We start from the raw sequence: 16,832 nt of genomic DNA, 5'->3' as shown, positions 1-16,832 counted from the left end.
AGTTGAGGGCGCTGTGCTGTTCTCCCCCTTTTTCTGGTCTTTCATCTGGATAGGGCTGTGCTACGCACAAAACAGTCCTTTGTACCGAATGTGGTCTGGTTTCATCTAAACCTCTGTCGTGCGTCCAGGTCTTCTGATGACTCTCTGCCTCTTTTGGATTTGAACTGCTGACCTTTTTCATCCTGTATGATGTTCACAAACTAGGATTGGACTTCCTCTAATCAATCAATCAATTGCTTGCTGGCTTACGTCAACTATTCGCTTGGCCTATGTCCAAACCGCTAGACCTGTGCCAGTTAGGTTTGGAAGCTTATTCCACCAGAGCTGTTGGTGCCTAGTGGGTGGTGCGTCATGGGGGCTTCTGCTGAGCAATTGTGCCATGTTACGACGTGGTCGTCTGTCCACACTTTCTCGAAATTCTTCAAGTTGCAAGGCTTTGCATCTTGGGGTGCAAGTTTTGAGCACAAGGTTTTCCACGCAGCTGTTCCAGCGCAATCGCTTAGGGACAGGTGTGGTATGTCCCCCATGTTTCGCAGTGTCCCCCAGTGGCAGGAAAGAAAGAAGAGGATTTTTGCTCACCGTAAAATCCATTTCTCTGACTATTGGGGGACATTGCACACCCTCCCATTGCTCTGATTGTTGATATTGGAGTTCGAAATTACATTTTTTTTTTTTTTTTGTTACACCTGGTTGGCCCTCTGTTCTGAGCTTGGTTATGCAAAATCTTCAATACCAGATGGGGAGGGGCATAGTAGGGGAGGAGTGTATGTTTAAAGTTCTATATTCCTAGTCTGCCTGCTATACTCCAATGTTTCGCAGTGTCCCCCAATGGAGTTAGAGAAATGGATTTTACGTGAGTAAAAAATCCTCTTTTCTTACTGACATTCTGGACCTTCAGTGTCTCAATTCAGGATTCCAACTGTGCCTTGTCTTGTACCAACAATATAAATTTATTTCTTACATGTCTGTGAACAATAATAGTCTAAAAACAGTGTGTAAGCAGTAAAATTACTTTTTTGGTTTTGTAATGTGTTCCTTGCTTGTACTTGATTTTCTTTTTGTGCTATTGTTTCAGGTTACCTTAAGTGAAGGACCCCACCATGTTGCTGTATTTAAAGACAGCTCTCGGGAATTTGATCTCTCCAAGGAAACAGATGTATGCAAACATAAGTATAAACTGCATAACTTTGCTGTACACCTCAAGTGTTATGAACGCTTGTCTGTAATTGTGTATTGTATACGAGCGGTAATAAAACCAATAAACCGGTTGCGACAAGTAATACTGGTGCAAAATGGCTTTCTGAATATATACTACACATGTGTTCTAGACAACTATAAGTAGAGCCCCTTTGGAGTTAGGGCACTTGGCAAAAGAATGTATATGTAAAGAAATATTTCACCCCCTCCATCACATACTCGTCCAACATGTTCGCTCACCGCTTTTCAAGTCTCATCCACAGTTCAAGTGTACCCTTGACTGCTTATGATGAGGAGGGGTCAGTTACTCCTGCAGCATTTCCCATTCTCCTGCCCCAGTCACATCAGTTTTTATGGACAGGGAGGATCGAATGTTTTGGAACCTCCTGGAGGTCTGAAGTCAAAATCGGAGTCTCTTCTTAATTTAGTTGTTCATAATTTGAGGTCAGCTGAACGAATTGTTTGGTAGTTCAAGACGGTGGTTGCCAGGAACATCAGATGCGTGGATGCAATATAAGATAGTCTATTGTAGCTTCAGTGTCCAGGGGCATACCCTTGAAACTCCTCCTTGGATGGTGCAGGAGCATTGGTGTCCTGCACACATGAGACAGATTGGTGAATAGCAGGATTGCTGAAACAACAACAACTCCTGTGCTGTTATCATGTGTACAGTACTCCTAAACCTGGTTCTAAATGCCTTGCCGATCATCTTCTGATGCTTTTGGAAGATTCACAGTTGTCCCGTATCTTCTCCATTTTTGTATGATGGACTTAACTGTGCTTCGGGGTATATTCAGTGCTTTGTAAATATTCATGTACCATTTTCCTTAACGGTATTTGTCACGGATCTGCTTGGAATGTTCTTTTGTCTTCATTTTGTAGTCTTTGCTTGGAAATGCACTAACTCCCTGCGGTAGGTCAAATAGACAGGTGTATTTATGCTGTAATCATTTGCCATATCATAACTGCACACAGGTGGACGCCAATAAACTATGTGACTGTTGGTTACTTCAGAGGATTTTTAGTGTGAATCTAGCAAGGGGGTAAATACTAATGCAATCACTTTTTTCAGGTTTTGTTTTAATTAACTTGTACAAATGGTTTGATAAATTTTTTTTTGGGCACATTACTTTGTGTTGATTAGTGGGAATACATTTCAAATAAATCCATCATGTTTACATTTTTTTTAACACAGAAAAATGTGAAAAAGTCCAAGGGGTTTGAATACTTTTTATAGCCACTGTATACATTTCCATTTTATCTACATTAATTGCTGATCACCGTTAATATTTACTGCATCATGTCACCCTATGTTTTTAACATTTTTGTTTTGCTTTTATTTTTGTAACTATTTGGATTGTGTTTACTGACAGCTGGCTGCTTTGAGGGATGAAATAGAGGTACGAATGAGAAAGAGCGTCAAGAATGGACAAACTGTTAGCCCAGAGGTACTGTAATTACAATAATATATGGAAGTTGTATGATGGTTATGAAAATAATTCCTTCTAAACTGTATAAGTACCTCTGCTGGTATTGTGTGTTTTGCAGACTATATCGCTAAGTGTAAAAGGCCCAGGAATCCAGAGAATGGTGCTTGTTGACCTACCAGGAGTAATCAGTGTAAGTAGCGCTATTATAGTACACAGAGCACACTGTACATATTTAGCAAATGGTTGTGAACTTCATTTAATTTTTTCATAGACTGTGACGTCTGGCATGGCACCAGATACAAAGGAAACTATCTTCAGCATCAGTAAAGCTTATATGCAGAACCCAAATGCTATCATACTCTGTATACAAGGTAATTTTTTTCAGTGCTAGATGTGTAAGAAAAATGTAAACTGCAAGTAGGGATATTGTAAGGTGTGTTATCTCCAAACAATGTTTGTGTTGTAATGTAGCTTCATATTTTCCTTTATTGGTTTTGTTTGTTTGAAGTATATATTGTATGCGATACAACAAACGTGTACTTATATGTATTATGTTTGTATGTTATTAGCTGCTGTTTTTGGCACATTTTACTGGGGTGAGAGCACCTATTATATTATTTTGATTTTTGCCAGTGGTAATCAATTTTTAAGGTGGTTCAGTTAGAACCAGCCTGTAACCAAAAAAATTAGAACATTCAAATTGTGATTGCAGGAATAGTCTGTGTGCACCCGTCAAATTGTTCCTCATACATACTGTGCTCTGTAATGTAAAAAAAATATATACTGACATATCAATTGAACTATTTTGGAAAATATGTTAACAGAGCCCATCCACTTTCTTTGTCTCTCCCTGCACTAGGCCTTTCGCTTCCCTATCACTTATTTCTTCCTATTGACTCTCTGATTTCCATCATCCATTCTCCAATGTTATCACCTACTTCTTTTGTCATTCTGCCAGACTGCAGTCACAACATGTACTTGGTGGCTCAGAAAATAAGTGCAATAAATATTTATAATTTCCAATAGATGTGAGTGGAAGGATGTGGAAATAATGAGTGTGCACCTGATTCAATACTGTTTTCTCCCTATGCCTGTCTCAGCTATGGTTGTAGTCTGGTTTGCTAATTATATAGTCAACGGACAGTCTATTAGTACTGCTAATTAGTCTCTGTAATGATCATATATCTCCATGAATCAGTGTTGAAACTTTGTCCAAAGATTTAACCACTCAAATGCCAGCAATTTCAATTTCTCAGCCAAAGACTCCCAAGTCCCATAAAGTACTGATTCAAGATTCATTTAGTATTTTAATTAAACTGCACAATTCGTTATAACCTTCCATTACTACTTGCATCACTTTATGCTCTACAGACAATCTCCATCCAGCTACTTTTAATCCCACCTCCTGATAATTCCTTTCGAATGTCAGCCATCCAATAATTTGTGTCAGATGTAATAATTGTTCCAAATCTTTTCCACAATACAAATCATTCAATAGTGGCTGCATAGTTACATTTTATTAGAGATGGGCGGGCTCGGTTCCCCGAGATCCGAATCCTACCGAATTTAGGGTATCCGAGTACTTTGCCCAGCAGGCTCGGTACTCTCCCGCCCATTCGGTTTCGAAATCGAGGCAAAACATTCATCGTGACGTATTCGTTTTTCTGAGCTCTGATATCGCGAGATTTAAAAAGCATAAATACCAGCCTCCACAGCAATCCATCGCCATTTGACAGGGAGAGAGCAGGGTTAGGTCACACTGGCTATATCAGCGCAGGGACAGTGATTGATTGTATTCAACAGCATTGAATGCTTAATACCAGATTGTTACAGCAGTAAGAGGAGGGTTTTTTGTTCAGTTTCTGGCACTCCAAGTGCTATTGGGGTGTCCCCCATTCTTTTGCAGAAATTTATCTGGCTGTGAAAAAAGTACTATATTGTAGCAGTGTCAAAAACAATTTGTAGCACTACAAGTGCTTTGGGCTAAGAATGGATTCAAAGCAGTCCACATATGAGCAAAATGAGCAACCAGGTTCTGTCACCAGTCCCGATGGTAGTGTTCCCAGTACGTCATCTGGGAAAGGCGATGTCAAACTACACCGTCTTTTGAAATCGGCCAAAAAAACACACACCGAAATCTTTTTTTACCGTGTTGAAGTGAAAACGAAGTGTAACTGAGGAAAAGTTAGCTGCCGATAAAAAATAAAAAAAAAATAAAAAAAATTCCCAACATGCCATTCTACACACGCAGTGGCAAAGAGAGAATGAGGCCTTTGCCATTCTCTATTAGTGGCAGATCCAAAAATGTTACCGAGCCTACAAGTAGTGCACAACTACTGTTACGCGTCAAAGCCGAGCTGCAAGATAACAGTAAGGCATTAGAGGATAATGTATGCTCTGAATCAGAAATGACACCAATCCCTGTGGAGAGTCCATCCAACAGTGGGATGTCTAATCGTGACCATTCTGTTAGTGTACCGATAAAGAAGGGCCCTTTCAGCAGTTCTGCTGATGTGTGCAGGGGTGGATCTAGAAAATTGCTATACCCGGGGCGATTTAGGGGGGGCAATTTAGGCCCCGCACCCTTTCCGACACCTAAGGCTATCGGCGGCTGCACACTATGTGCAGGTCCGCTCAGCAATGACAGTGTGCTGTCCGGCTGCTCTGATTGTGTTTAAAACACAATCAGAGCAGCCGGGCAGCACACTGTCACTGCTGAACGGACCTGCACATACTGTGCAGCGGCCGGCATCAAGTCCCTGCAAGGGGGGGGGGGGGGGCGATTGCCCCGATTGCCCCCCCCCCCCTGGATCCCCCACTGGATGTGTGCCTGAACAGCCCGAGTGTAGCCGGTGATGCACCAATTGAGGATGCCACTTTGGAATTAGAAGGGGATAAGGGGGAGATTTGTGTAGGCGACAAGGACACTAATGATGATGTTGGTTATGATGCAGACAGATGCCAAATTGCCTTTCTCAATTTCTATTTATATTCTAGATTATATAACGGCTGAATAGTTTTCTATTTTACTCCTAGTGGAGAGGGGGTCTGATGCAGACAGATACCAAACTACCGTGGTCCATTTATTTTTACTTTCTAATTCCACAGTCTGTGCAGGCTGCTTTTTTTCCTACAAGTGGAGGGTGTAATATACACCGAAAGACGATGGCTACATTGCCAATAATCAAAGATGGAGGAGGTAGACAACCAGGTTTGTCTGTATAATTTACAGGCAAGTGTTCGCATTAAGGACGGCCTACCAGGGATTACATTTTTGGATAGTTTATTAGCTTTAGAATTACCTCACTTATCCAAGAAACTTGTTGAGCACTAAATTAGGTTATTTTAGACCAAGAAAATGTATTGTTTTAAAAAATGGCAAAACAAAACCAAAACACGCAATGGTGGTTTTGCAAAACCAAAACACAACGGTAATCCAGATCCAAAACCAAAAATAAAACCAAAACATTGGGGGTCAGTGACCATCTCTACATTATATCCACCCTTAAAAAAAAATGTCTGTTCCCTACATGATGCACACTTTGTGGTGCACTAGCAGATGAACATTTTAGCCCTAACATCTTTTCCTTGATATTCCTGTGATATTTTGTTTATTTCTTGACTCACAATACTATCACTAGATAATGTGATTAGAACTACTGGATTATTTCAGTATCTGCAGGGAGAAACAAGCTCAGCCGGTTTCTCAGTATAAAGACCGCTTCTTGAGGAATTAATTGTTAAGGTCTGAGCAAGGGAGTTTATATAGGACTTCTAACCTTTTAAAATATCTCACAGGGGAGCCATAATGGTGCCTCCCAGTGGGTGTTTTCCACTGAGTTATCAGACATAAAAGTACATAAAATCATAATCAAAAAGTCAAAACAATACATAGACAATTCAATATATAAAAATAGCAAAAATGTATTGTATATTATTGTTGAAGAGGGCTTTATTGTGATGGGGTGAATGATCAGTCTTAGAATCAACAGTAAAAAAATAAAGGGCACTGACCCCCAATATGAATTCCATTTCTATAAATCGTGATATTTCTAACAAAGATTTGAATTATTTAAACTTTTTTTTTTTTTTTAAGATGGATCTGTTGACGCAGAGAGGAGTATTGTCACTGACCTTGTAAGTCAAATGGATCCACAAGGCAGGCGCACTATTTTTGTCTTGACAAAAGTCGACCTTGCTGAGAAAAATGTTGCTAGCCCTAGTCGAGTAAGTGGACTCTTGTATATGGATTGTGCTACAGTATCATTATTGAAAAAATTTACTATATACAACAATGTACTACTTATTGTGCTAAAATGTACTACTTTTTTTTGTTCTGTTCGCTTAATTTGTAAAGAAATCATTTCATAGCAGTACATTATATTCTGCTATTTCTGATCTCTGTAGATTCAACAAATAATTGAAGGCAAACTGTTTCCAATGAAAGCTCTTGGGTATTTTGCTGTTGTAACTGGGAAAGGTAATATGAGTACAACTGTTCTTATCTTTAGAAATAATTATGTCCTAACTAAATAATTTTTGTTTCACTAAACCACCTTCATTATTTCAATATGTACAGGTAATTCTTGTTTGGGAAACTGTAGCTTGTCTCTTGTTACTTTACTGAGTTGTGTAAAATAAAGATGAACATATTATATTGAATGCACAATTAGTTTATCTTCCTTTATTTTAAAAGGTAACAGCAATGAAAGCATAGATTCCATTAAAGACTATGAAGAGGAATTCTTTCAAGGCTCAAGTCTTTTAAAGTGAGTTTTGTTCCAAATTATGTGGAAAATCGCTTTTAGTTTAATAAAGTTATGTCAGAATACACTAACTTATCTTTCATCTATGTGGGGACATTGAAAAACTGATGCTTTGATGCTGCACTAGAGCTTCGGCACATTTAAAGTTCAAGGATAGTAAAAAATGAAGCCATCGTTAAACCCGTTTACACAGCAGCAGAGTCCCTCCTTAGATCCATCCTAGTTTGGGCTTGGGCCAGTAAGCAGTGGAGAGGTGGTCTGACAAATTGGATGACAGTGGCAGGTGGGGAGTTTGACTGGAGCAGTACACCTGTAAACGTACAAACCGTAACACAGGTGTCCTAAGATGAGCTCAGGACAGAAACCTCCCTGGAGCAGAAGTTAACTGTGGCAGAGCAATATGTGTGAGCTCTCCGGTGGATGCCGCCATTTTATGCATTGCTTATTAAGGCTAGGATTTCATCCTCTGTCCTCCATGCTCTCTGGTTTAGTGCCTTGGAGGTGGTTACATAGTCCAAAAGCACTCTGGAGTCCTCGCCTTACTCTGGGGATCTGTTAATCAGTAATAAACTAGATAAGATTATTTCCCTGGACAAAAGGGGAAAGCGTTCCTTTCTACGCTATAATGTCCTAAGACCTAGAGAACCTAGGTTTTCGCTAGATTTTGTTCCTCAGAGAATCTCGGACAAACCTCTGATCCACATGGAAATCAGCAAAGAAGAAAACAGGCTAGGGCAGCTATGCATCCAAATCCCAAGCCTTCGAACAGTTGGCATGAAAGGCATAGAAATCTCTAAACCACCTTCTCTGTGTTAGTGGCCGCGGGCACCGCCGCGACTGAGTCCTCTTCCGGGCGTCCCGGCTGTTGCTATGACGACCGGGACTTCACTTCCTGAATCTTTGTCCCGGTTGCCTGGGCAACAACCGGGACGCTGGGGAGCTCCTGGCGCCGAGCCCGGCCAGCTGTCAAACAGCCGGGCGCGTGCGCACAGGGGAAGAGAGTGTCAGCTGTTCAAGGCTGGGTTTGATCAGCCAATCAAGGCTGATTAAGGAATTAAGTTACCGCTGGCACTCTGCCTATTCCATTGGCTGCAGGCTCTGCATATATTTATACTGCAGCTGAGGACACATTCTGGACTGTGTCCCGATTGGCCAGCTGTACTATTTGAGGCAGTGAGGACTGAGCCTCACTGCCGGTTAGAGCGTCCGGTTTCAGTACTGCTGCCTGCTACTTTGTTCCTGTGTTTGGTGTTTAACTTGAGATTGATTACCTGTGTATGACCCTTGCCTGTCCCTGGACTCTAAACCTGTGCTTCTGACCCTGATCTTACACCTGTCCCTGGATTCTGAACCTGTGCCTGTGACCTTGACCTTTCTGCCTATACCTGACATAGCCTCTGGTGCCCTACCCAGTCCACTGACATCTGGCCTGTCGTTACTCCGTGTGCAACCTCCTATACCTGTGTGCCACTGTGTAAGCATAAACTCATACTACTCTGAGCATAAGACCTGGGGGCATCTGAGTACCTGTGAGCACAACCAGTCTCTACGGGAAAGGTGGCTGCTAAAGGTGAAGACCTCTTCTTCCTGTTCTATGAGTTTATGCCGCACTGGTGGCCATAATACTCTGGGTGTACAGGTGCAAGAGAAGTTTTTAGGGTCTGTCTGTGTCATCAACAGCATGGAACAGGATGAGTTCATGGTGTCCATTTACATCAAGGACACACGTTTGCATGTTCTAATCTGGGAGGAATACCAGTGTCTTCTTAGACATGCCTTTCAGTCCCATTATTTCAATTTTGGGCTCTACTTTCTGGTCTTTCAACAGCATATAGAGAGTTCACAAAGATCATGGTGGTGATGGCTTACCTTCTGAGATCCAGGGGGTGACTGTCATTCCCTTCAGGGACAATCTGCTGATCAAAATGGTTTTTGTTTTTTTATTTGCTCTGCAGTGTCATGTTATGGAGACTGAACAGACCTTAGAAAGTCATGAAAAAGTATATAATAAAATCCCACAGCGCTTCACTTTTAACTGCTGCCTAATAGATTCCAATGAGAATATACACCCTTTTCAAATACACAATAATACTGGAATCCTATGGGCATTGTTATAATTTCTTTACAGAGTCATTAAAGAGACAAAAAAAATACTTAATTTTGGTGATGATAATCTTCAGATTCTTGGTTCTCTATGATATATCTCCCAAGAAACATATAAATAAGAGAAAAAAACACAATAGTACAATATTATTTGTAATGATACACTTAAGTAGCAAAGTCCCACATAAAGTTCTTGATGGGTAAGAAAACCCACATTTTCCTCCTTGTTTAACACCCCCTAGTGTAGGGATACTCACTAGAAATATGGGCACATCAAGATGTATTTCTTGTTTCGTTTTTCTTTTATCTTTTCCTTTAATATCATCTTCCCCACATCATATAGGGATCACTATCATATCATAGAAGAAAAAATAAAGTGCATCTAGTGTGATATTGCTTTAGATGAAATTATATTTTATTCAGACAAACGATACACTTACAATGGATAAAAACAAACAGAAAAATCCAGAAAAAGATATTATTGTACTCCTACCAGATGAAAAGATTATTCAGGCAGTTGGTAATATTTCCACATAACCCGGGATATCCGAAGTAGAAAGGCCAAACAAATATCCATTCAATGGAGGAGGAACAAATTCTATACAATAAAAAGATCAGCTTGCATGCTCCAACATGTTTCGACCATCTTGGTCTTTTTCAAGGTGCACTAGTGAGTAGCCCTACACTAGGGGGCGTAAAAACAAGGAGGAAAATGTGGGTTTTCTCTGTCTTCCTTTGGGGGACATTGGGGTAAAGAGTAGGACAGGGCGAACTGGCACTTTAAAACTTCTGTTTACTAAGCCCTAGCTCCTCCCCCTTTACACCCCACTTCCTGTCCAGCCTCAGTTTAGTTTATGTGCTGTGTCTGGGCTGCTTAGCTGCCCACTTCTGTAATATAAAGTTCGGATTAGCTTTGTTTATTTATTTTTTTTCCTTGCCTGACAGCTGCAGCTCGAGAAGCTAAGATGCGGCTGTCATTTACCGCTACCCCTGCACTTGCCGGCTGTCGGCTCTATTGTGAGGAGTCCGCATCGGCGGACCAGTGCAGCGGTTTCCCCCCTTTGACCTACAAGTTTATATATTTTAATCTGTGGCTTATTGGCTTACTAGCCTGATTGCATAGGAGAAGTAAGTTGCTGTTTGCAGCGCACAGCATGGGCGGCTGTGCGCTGTCCGGAAGGGGGGATCGAAGGTGCCGTGGAGGTGCCTCCTTTGCCAGCCCCCCTCTCCCAACGTTTAAAAACCCTCCTAGGAGCCGGGCACGGTCGCCGCAGGCTGTGTCTGTCATCCTGTGCTGACAGCAATTAAACTGCACACACTGTGTGAGGAGGAATGGCAGCAGGTAAGTGAAACCCTCTCCCAGCACAGTGCTGGGAGAGGGGAGGTAGAAAATCACAGCGGTCCCTAAGCAGGCTGCTTCTTACTAGAGGCAGTCATTTTAATTAGAAAAAAAGAATCTATTTTTAGCTCAGGAGACTGGGTTAGGCCAGGGTCACTAAGATAGTGAGCCCTGCTAGGCACTGGATTTGTTGAGAAGGTTATCCTGCTGGACGCTTGCCAATTCAGTGCTGGGCCCTGGTGGAGTGGTGTTTCCTTTATTACACTTCCTCCGTGGTGGTCTCTCACTACTTTGTGTGCAGATACCAGAATAGACAGCTTCTCCTCTTTTCTGGCCAGATAAGGTAAAAGGTTTGGGGGCTGTTATTTTTAAAAGTTTGTGTTTTTACTCTGTGGGGCTTTATTGGCTGTATTGCAGGCTCACAGTTTTGTGTGCTGCTTGTTATTTATATTTTGTTTTGTTACACTGTTTATTACACTGTTTTGTGTGTTTTGTCCCATCTGTTAACATGTCGGATAGGAGAAAAACCATGCGTGGTAAAGCTGGGGTTACATCAATGTTGAGTTTCACCTGTGCTGTCTGTCAGGTTAAGTTACCATCAGGTCAGTAAGGCGCGCAGGCTCTGTGCGCAGCCTGCCGGATTTCAAAGAGCATACCGTGTAATACAGCAGCTGCTGCTTTACATACGGCAACACATGCCTGGACTTGGTCTTTACTCCAATATGGTGGCTAATTTTTGCTCAGTTGGTGCGGTCACAGGCTGTGTCTGCTCCATCTTCTGATTCTGCTTGCACTGTAGGGCATGACATGGGTTATACTTCGCTAAGTCAAGGTTTGACTGTTTCTCCCTGGCAGAGTCTGTACAACCTGCTTGGGTACAGGGACTTGCATCCTCTGTACAGGGTTTGGTTTTGGTTTCTTCCTCTTTAGAGAGGATGTTACATTTTGCGGCACTGTCTTCCTCACGTAAGCGTAGGAGGATGGTGCCACAACGTCAGGAAAATACGTTAGGTTTTGACTGTAGTTCCCAGAAAGAAGATAATTTAGCGGTGGATTCTAACATGGATGCTCCTTCGGTGGTGGAGGAGATTCATTCTGATCGCCAGAGTGTGGAGGAATTAATACAAGCTGTGTGTCAGGTACTTCACTTTCCTAAGTAAGAGATTCCTCATGTTGCACAGGCTTCTCTTTTTGCACGCCGAAAAAATAAATTCTTTATTTTTCCTGGCTTCTTCCCTATTGGATGATTTTTGTCGGAGCCTTGGACTTACCCAGATAGCAAGTTCCAAGTATCTCGGCGACTGCAGTCGTGTTATGCTTTTCCGCCTGAAGTTTTTGCTAGATGGTAGACGCTTCCATGTGTGGATGCTGCAGTTACAAGGTTAGCCAAGGTAACTACTATTCCTCCTACTATTCCTCTTCCTAACACAGCCACTCTTAAGGATGGTATAGACAGTGAAGTTAAGGCCGTCTTTAAGTTCATTTTCGTGGCAGCAGGTGCCTCTATGAGGCCTGCTTTGGCATCTACGTGGGTTAACAAAGCTACAGAACGATGGTCAAAACAGCTATTTCAAGGTTTGTTGCCAGGTTGGCCGTCCTCTGAACTGCTTACATTAGTGGAGCAAATTCAGAGAGCGACAGATTATTTGAGAGGCAGCTATAGACGCTGGACTGATTGGTACACGTGTTTCGTCTCGTCATACTCTCTGCCTTAAGTCCTGGAAGGCTGATGTGGAGTCTGAAAAGACTCATGATGCCATACCTTTTTCTGGGGGTGTTTTGATTGGACCTCAGCTTGACTCCATTATCAATCAAGCTACAGGTTGAAAGAGCACTTTTCTCCCTGTTAATATTCCCAAACAAAGATTATCCAGATTCCAGTCCTCAGGAAGGCTTCGGGATTTAAATTCCTCAGGCCAATCTTCCATAGGCCAGTCATCCGCCCCCAGGGGTGGTTTGCTGCGTGGGCACCAGGCTTGGTCGGCTCGACGTCCAGCAGCGAAACCTGCAGACAAGCAGTCCGAATGACGGTCATTTTGTTCGCCAGTGGTGGGATCTCGTCTTTTCTTGTTCAGGGATCAGTGGTTGCAGTCTACCTCTGATGTCTGGGCTCGGGGTGTGGTGGATCTAGGATACAACCTTTTTCTTGTGCTAAAACCAAATGGCTAATTTAGACCAATTCTGATTCTGAAATCTTTCAACACCCACGTCACAGTGGCCAGGTTCAAGATCGAGTCTTTGGGCTCGGTCATTCACTGCATGGAACAAGGAAAATTCATGGTGGTTCTAGACATCAAAGATTCCTATCTTCATGTACCTATCTAGAGGGGTCATCAGTCCCTTTTTTGAGGTTTGCGGTTCGGTCAGAGCACTAACAATTTCAGGCTCTTCCCTTTGGTCTGGCCACGGCCCCACATATCTTCACCAAGATCATGGCGGTTGTGGCTGCTCTGCTAAAGTCCAAGAAGATTATAATTATCCCTTATCTGGACGATCTTCTTTTAATGGCAGAGTCTCCAAAGGTGCTTCAGTCGCATATTCAAGTAGTAATCCAGGCTCTACAGTCTCATGGTTGGATTCTCTACTTCAAAAAGTCCAAGTTGCTCCCATCCCAGCAAATGATCTTTTTGAGCATTTTTATTTCACATCCGACAAGACTTGTGTTCTTACCAACCAAGACAGGATTCTAGCCTTGTAGAACAGGGTAAAATCTTGGTTGTCGGCAAGGTAGCCTTCGGTACATTTCGCCATGAGCGTTTTGGGCAATATGGTATCGACTTTCAAGCCGGTCCAGTTTGCTCAGTTTCATGCACGGCAGTTCCAGTTTTATCTTCTGTCGCAATGCAACAAAAAACGGTTTTGGCTCGTATCTGCCACCATATCTAGCGCACCTACATTACATGTTGTGAGAGAGACGATCCTGTCATATGCCTTCCGTCCCCTGTTTTCTTGCCTTCCTCCAGGATGGCCTGGATGCAGGCCTTAGTGTGGGCTCGTTAAATGTGCACTTTTCAGCCCTTCTCAGTATTTTTTTTATCTTTGCGTAGCAGACATGCCGGACATAAGGACATTTTGGAGTGGAGTCCTGCATATACATCCACCTTATGTTCCACTCACAGCACCCTGGGATCTTAACCTGGTCCTCGATATACTTGAAGGACCTCCTTCGAACCCTTGCATTCCTTAGACCTAAGATTCTCAATCTAAAAGGTTACGTTTCTGCTAGCTACGGCATCCGCTCGCATTGTGTCAGACTTGGAGGCTCTTTCGTGCAAGGGGGAGGGGGAGAGATGTCTTGGGCTGCTCAAAATGGGGTTTCGGTGGACCAGTTGTGCAGAGCGACCAACTGGTCCTCGGTCCATACTTTCACAAAATTCTACCAATTCAATGTCTTTGCGTCTGCGGACGCCACTTTTGGCCGTAGTGCTCTACGTGCTGGGCTGTCAGAGCGGTGCATCCCTTGGTGGGGCTGCTTTAGAATGTCCCCATGGTAGCAGTGTCCCCCAGATAGGATGAAAGAAAACAAAAGAGGATTTTTATACTTACGATAAATTTGTTTCTCTGATTCCATCTGGGGGACACTGCGTTCCCTCCCTTCTGCTCTTCTGCTGTTTGGTCTTTGGTTGTTTGGCCTCCCTTTTCTTGGGGCTTTATGATTAAACTGAGAGGCTACAAGGGTTGCAGAGGGGAGGGACATGTCGGCATGATACAATTATCAAGTCAACTAGTTAAGTGCCAACTCCACCTCATGCAACCCATGGTAGCATTGTCCCTCAGATGGAATTAGAGAAACTGATTTATCGTAAGTATAAAAATCCTCTTTCCTGTTCTCTTTGTTAAGATTGTTTTCCTGTTATTAGTTGTTGGAGAATCTTGTTCTCTCCTTTTTCTTGTTTTTTTTCTTTTGTTTTTTTTTCCTGGTTTTGTTCTTGGGCTTTGTTAAAAAATAAATTGCTGAATGTCCCAGCAGGCTATGGGTGGGGGGGAAGGGGAAGCTTGAACTTTTGGAGCCAAATGCACCCCAATTGCCTCTGAGAAAAGGATTTAACACAAGTGTAACATTCCTGTTTTCGTTATGTGGCTGTTCTTTTAATAATTTTTCCACTGGTTTGGTTTATTTTCTAGAAAAGGAATGCTCAAGACTCATCAAGTGACCACCAAAAATTTAAGTCTTGCCGTTTCTGATTGTTTTTGGAAAATGGTACGTGCGTCTGTTGAACAGCAAGCTGATGCTTTCAAAGGTAACATTCATATAGATATGTCAGGCATGACCCATTTCAATACTCCTTTTTAGCATCTAAAATTAATATGTGATATCAGGCCCACTTTATAAGTTTAACTGGCTAAAGTAAAAGAAAATGTCTTCATCTAATATTATGGCTGCAAGTATAATACTAAAACTTTCCTTTATTATAATGATTAAAAATTTAGATGAAACAATTTTTGCGGTTGTTTAATTGGGGCTAAGTCTTTAGTTGTAACATTGACCATGTTATGTTTGTATACTATAGTGTGTATAGATGTGTATCTGTCTTCAAAGTCCTCTTGTGGTGTGCTCGATGAATTCCTCAGGATAGAAACCTCAATATATAAATTAGAATGAATGGCACGCCCCAATAAAAGATTGGGAAATAAAAGTATTTTTATTCTGACTTTTCTGTCTTCTGGAAGACTTTTCTCAAGGACATACATATGTATGCACACACACATCTATGTACACCATAATATACAAACACAACATGTTTTTTGTTACAATTGAACAATGATCAGAACATTTTATCTTGTTTTCTATTATAATAAAGGAAAGTTTTATATACATGGTATTTGATTTTATGATTTTCACTATTGTAACCCACCCTTGAGCTGCAGAGCTGTTAATTTTGCTTTGTGCAAAAGTACAATAGACAGTTACATTTTATTATTAATAATGCATTATTGTTGCTGTAATAAATAAATCATATTGAAAATGAGTATTGCTGGTTATTAATATTGCTTTGAAATCTTTGAAATGTTTTACTAGTGTGGCACAGTACCATCCCTTTTATTTTTAATCTTTTTTTTATTTTGATCAGAGCTTATTCTTGTGTGTCATGTGATCATCTGGAAAAGAGAAGGTTTAATATTTCAAAAACTATTGCAAAAGCAGATTTCTCTCCTATTCCATGAAGGAGAAGGAGTTTTCTGTAGAAAGCTATACTTGGCTTGTGTCTGTATTTAAACAATACTCGCATAAAGTAAACTACAATTAAGCTTTTTTTTCCTACAGCAAGGTGGGTAATGCAGACGATATAGATTAAACTTTTCCTCTCTGAGTTAGGTCTTCTGCACCACCACCATTTCTGATTGTAGCGCCCATCTGGTTTATTTTGCTGCTGTTGTGAGAAAAGCCTCTTATAGCAACAGCCCTTCTCAAGCTGCTAGTGACAGGTGCACATCTCAGATATAGGTCCCCACCTGTTATCTGCATCTCCAGTCAAGAGAATATATCTGGTTCTACATTTTTACTGTGCATCTCCTGTCCACATTGGTCATTCCATTGTATCATGGTTCATTCTTTGAATACCAGTCTTGGCTGCTGATGCCTCCTGCAACTTCTTTGTAACATCTATGGGGAGGGGGCAGTACTTATATTTGTGATTTGTTATTTTTTTATTACCTTGACACAATCTGTGGATGAACTAGAGTATACTAAATCTTCATAGCAGTCTGCTGTCCCACTTTTATGTGTCTCCTCAAAAGACGGGTCATCTTCCTAATGCAGCAAAATCCTCTGTCAGTTGACCCCTGATACAAACCGTCTGAGACCTGTAGTTAATAGTGGGAGATATGAAGGGTCTTACTATTTGTTTGATTTAATTACGTGTTTCACGTGTATATGGCTTGATGTGTTATTTTAATGTGTTCCTTCTGTTGTGTTGTAAAATATATATAGCAACTCGATTTAACCTTGAAACCGAATGGAAGAACAACTATCCCAGATTGCGTGAGCTTGACAGG

At 41.6% G+C, this 16,832-nt stretch overlaps 1 protein-coding gene across 4 annotated transcripts in view; it reads left to right on the top strand.

Annotated features, from left to right (window-relative positions):
• The window catches only part of OPA1 (OPA1 mitochondrial dynamin like GTPase), a 73,932-nt gene that overhangs the window by 32,460 nt on the left and 24,640 nt on the right, over positions 1–16,832 (top strand). For all 4 annotated transcript variants that reach the window (XM_075202268.1, XM_075202265.1, XM_075202267.1 and 1 more), the window contains 9 exons: positions 1,076–1,156; positions 2,571–2,645; positions 2,746–2,817; positions 2,899–2,998; positions 6,724–6,854; positions 7,035–7,107; positions 7,324–7,396; positions 14,961–15,076; positions 16,768–16,832. In XM_075202268.1, the coding sequence (XP_075058369.1) occupies positions 1,076–1,156; positions 2,571–2,645; positions 2,746–2,817; positions 2,899–2,998; positions 6,724–6,854; positions 7,035–7,107; positions 7,324–7,396; positions 14,961–15,076; positions 16,768–16,832 (786 nt within the window). The remainder of the gene's footprint in view (positions 1–1,075; positions 1,157–2,570; positions 2,646–2,745; positions 2,818–2,898; positions 2,999–6,723; positions 6,855–7,034; positions 7,108–7,323; positions 7,397–14,960; positions 15,077–16,767) is intronic.

The sequence above is a fragment of the Mixophyes fleayi genome, chromosome 3, assembly GCF_038048845.1.
Source record: "Mixophyes fleayi isolate aMixFle1 chromosome 3, aMixFle1.hap1, whole genome shotgun sequence".
Classification (NCBI taxonomy): domain Eukaryota; kingdom Metazoa; phylum Chordata; class Amphibia; order Anura; family Limnodynastidae; genus Mixophyes; species Mixophyes fleayi.
The sequence above is the reverse complement of the archived record's forward strand: the minus strand, read 5'-3'. Positions and strand labels throughout refer to the sequence as shown.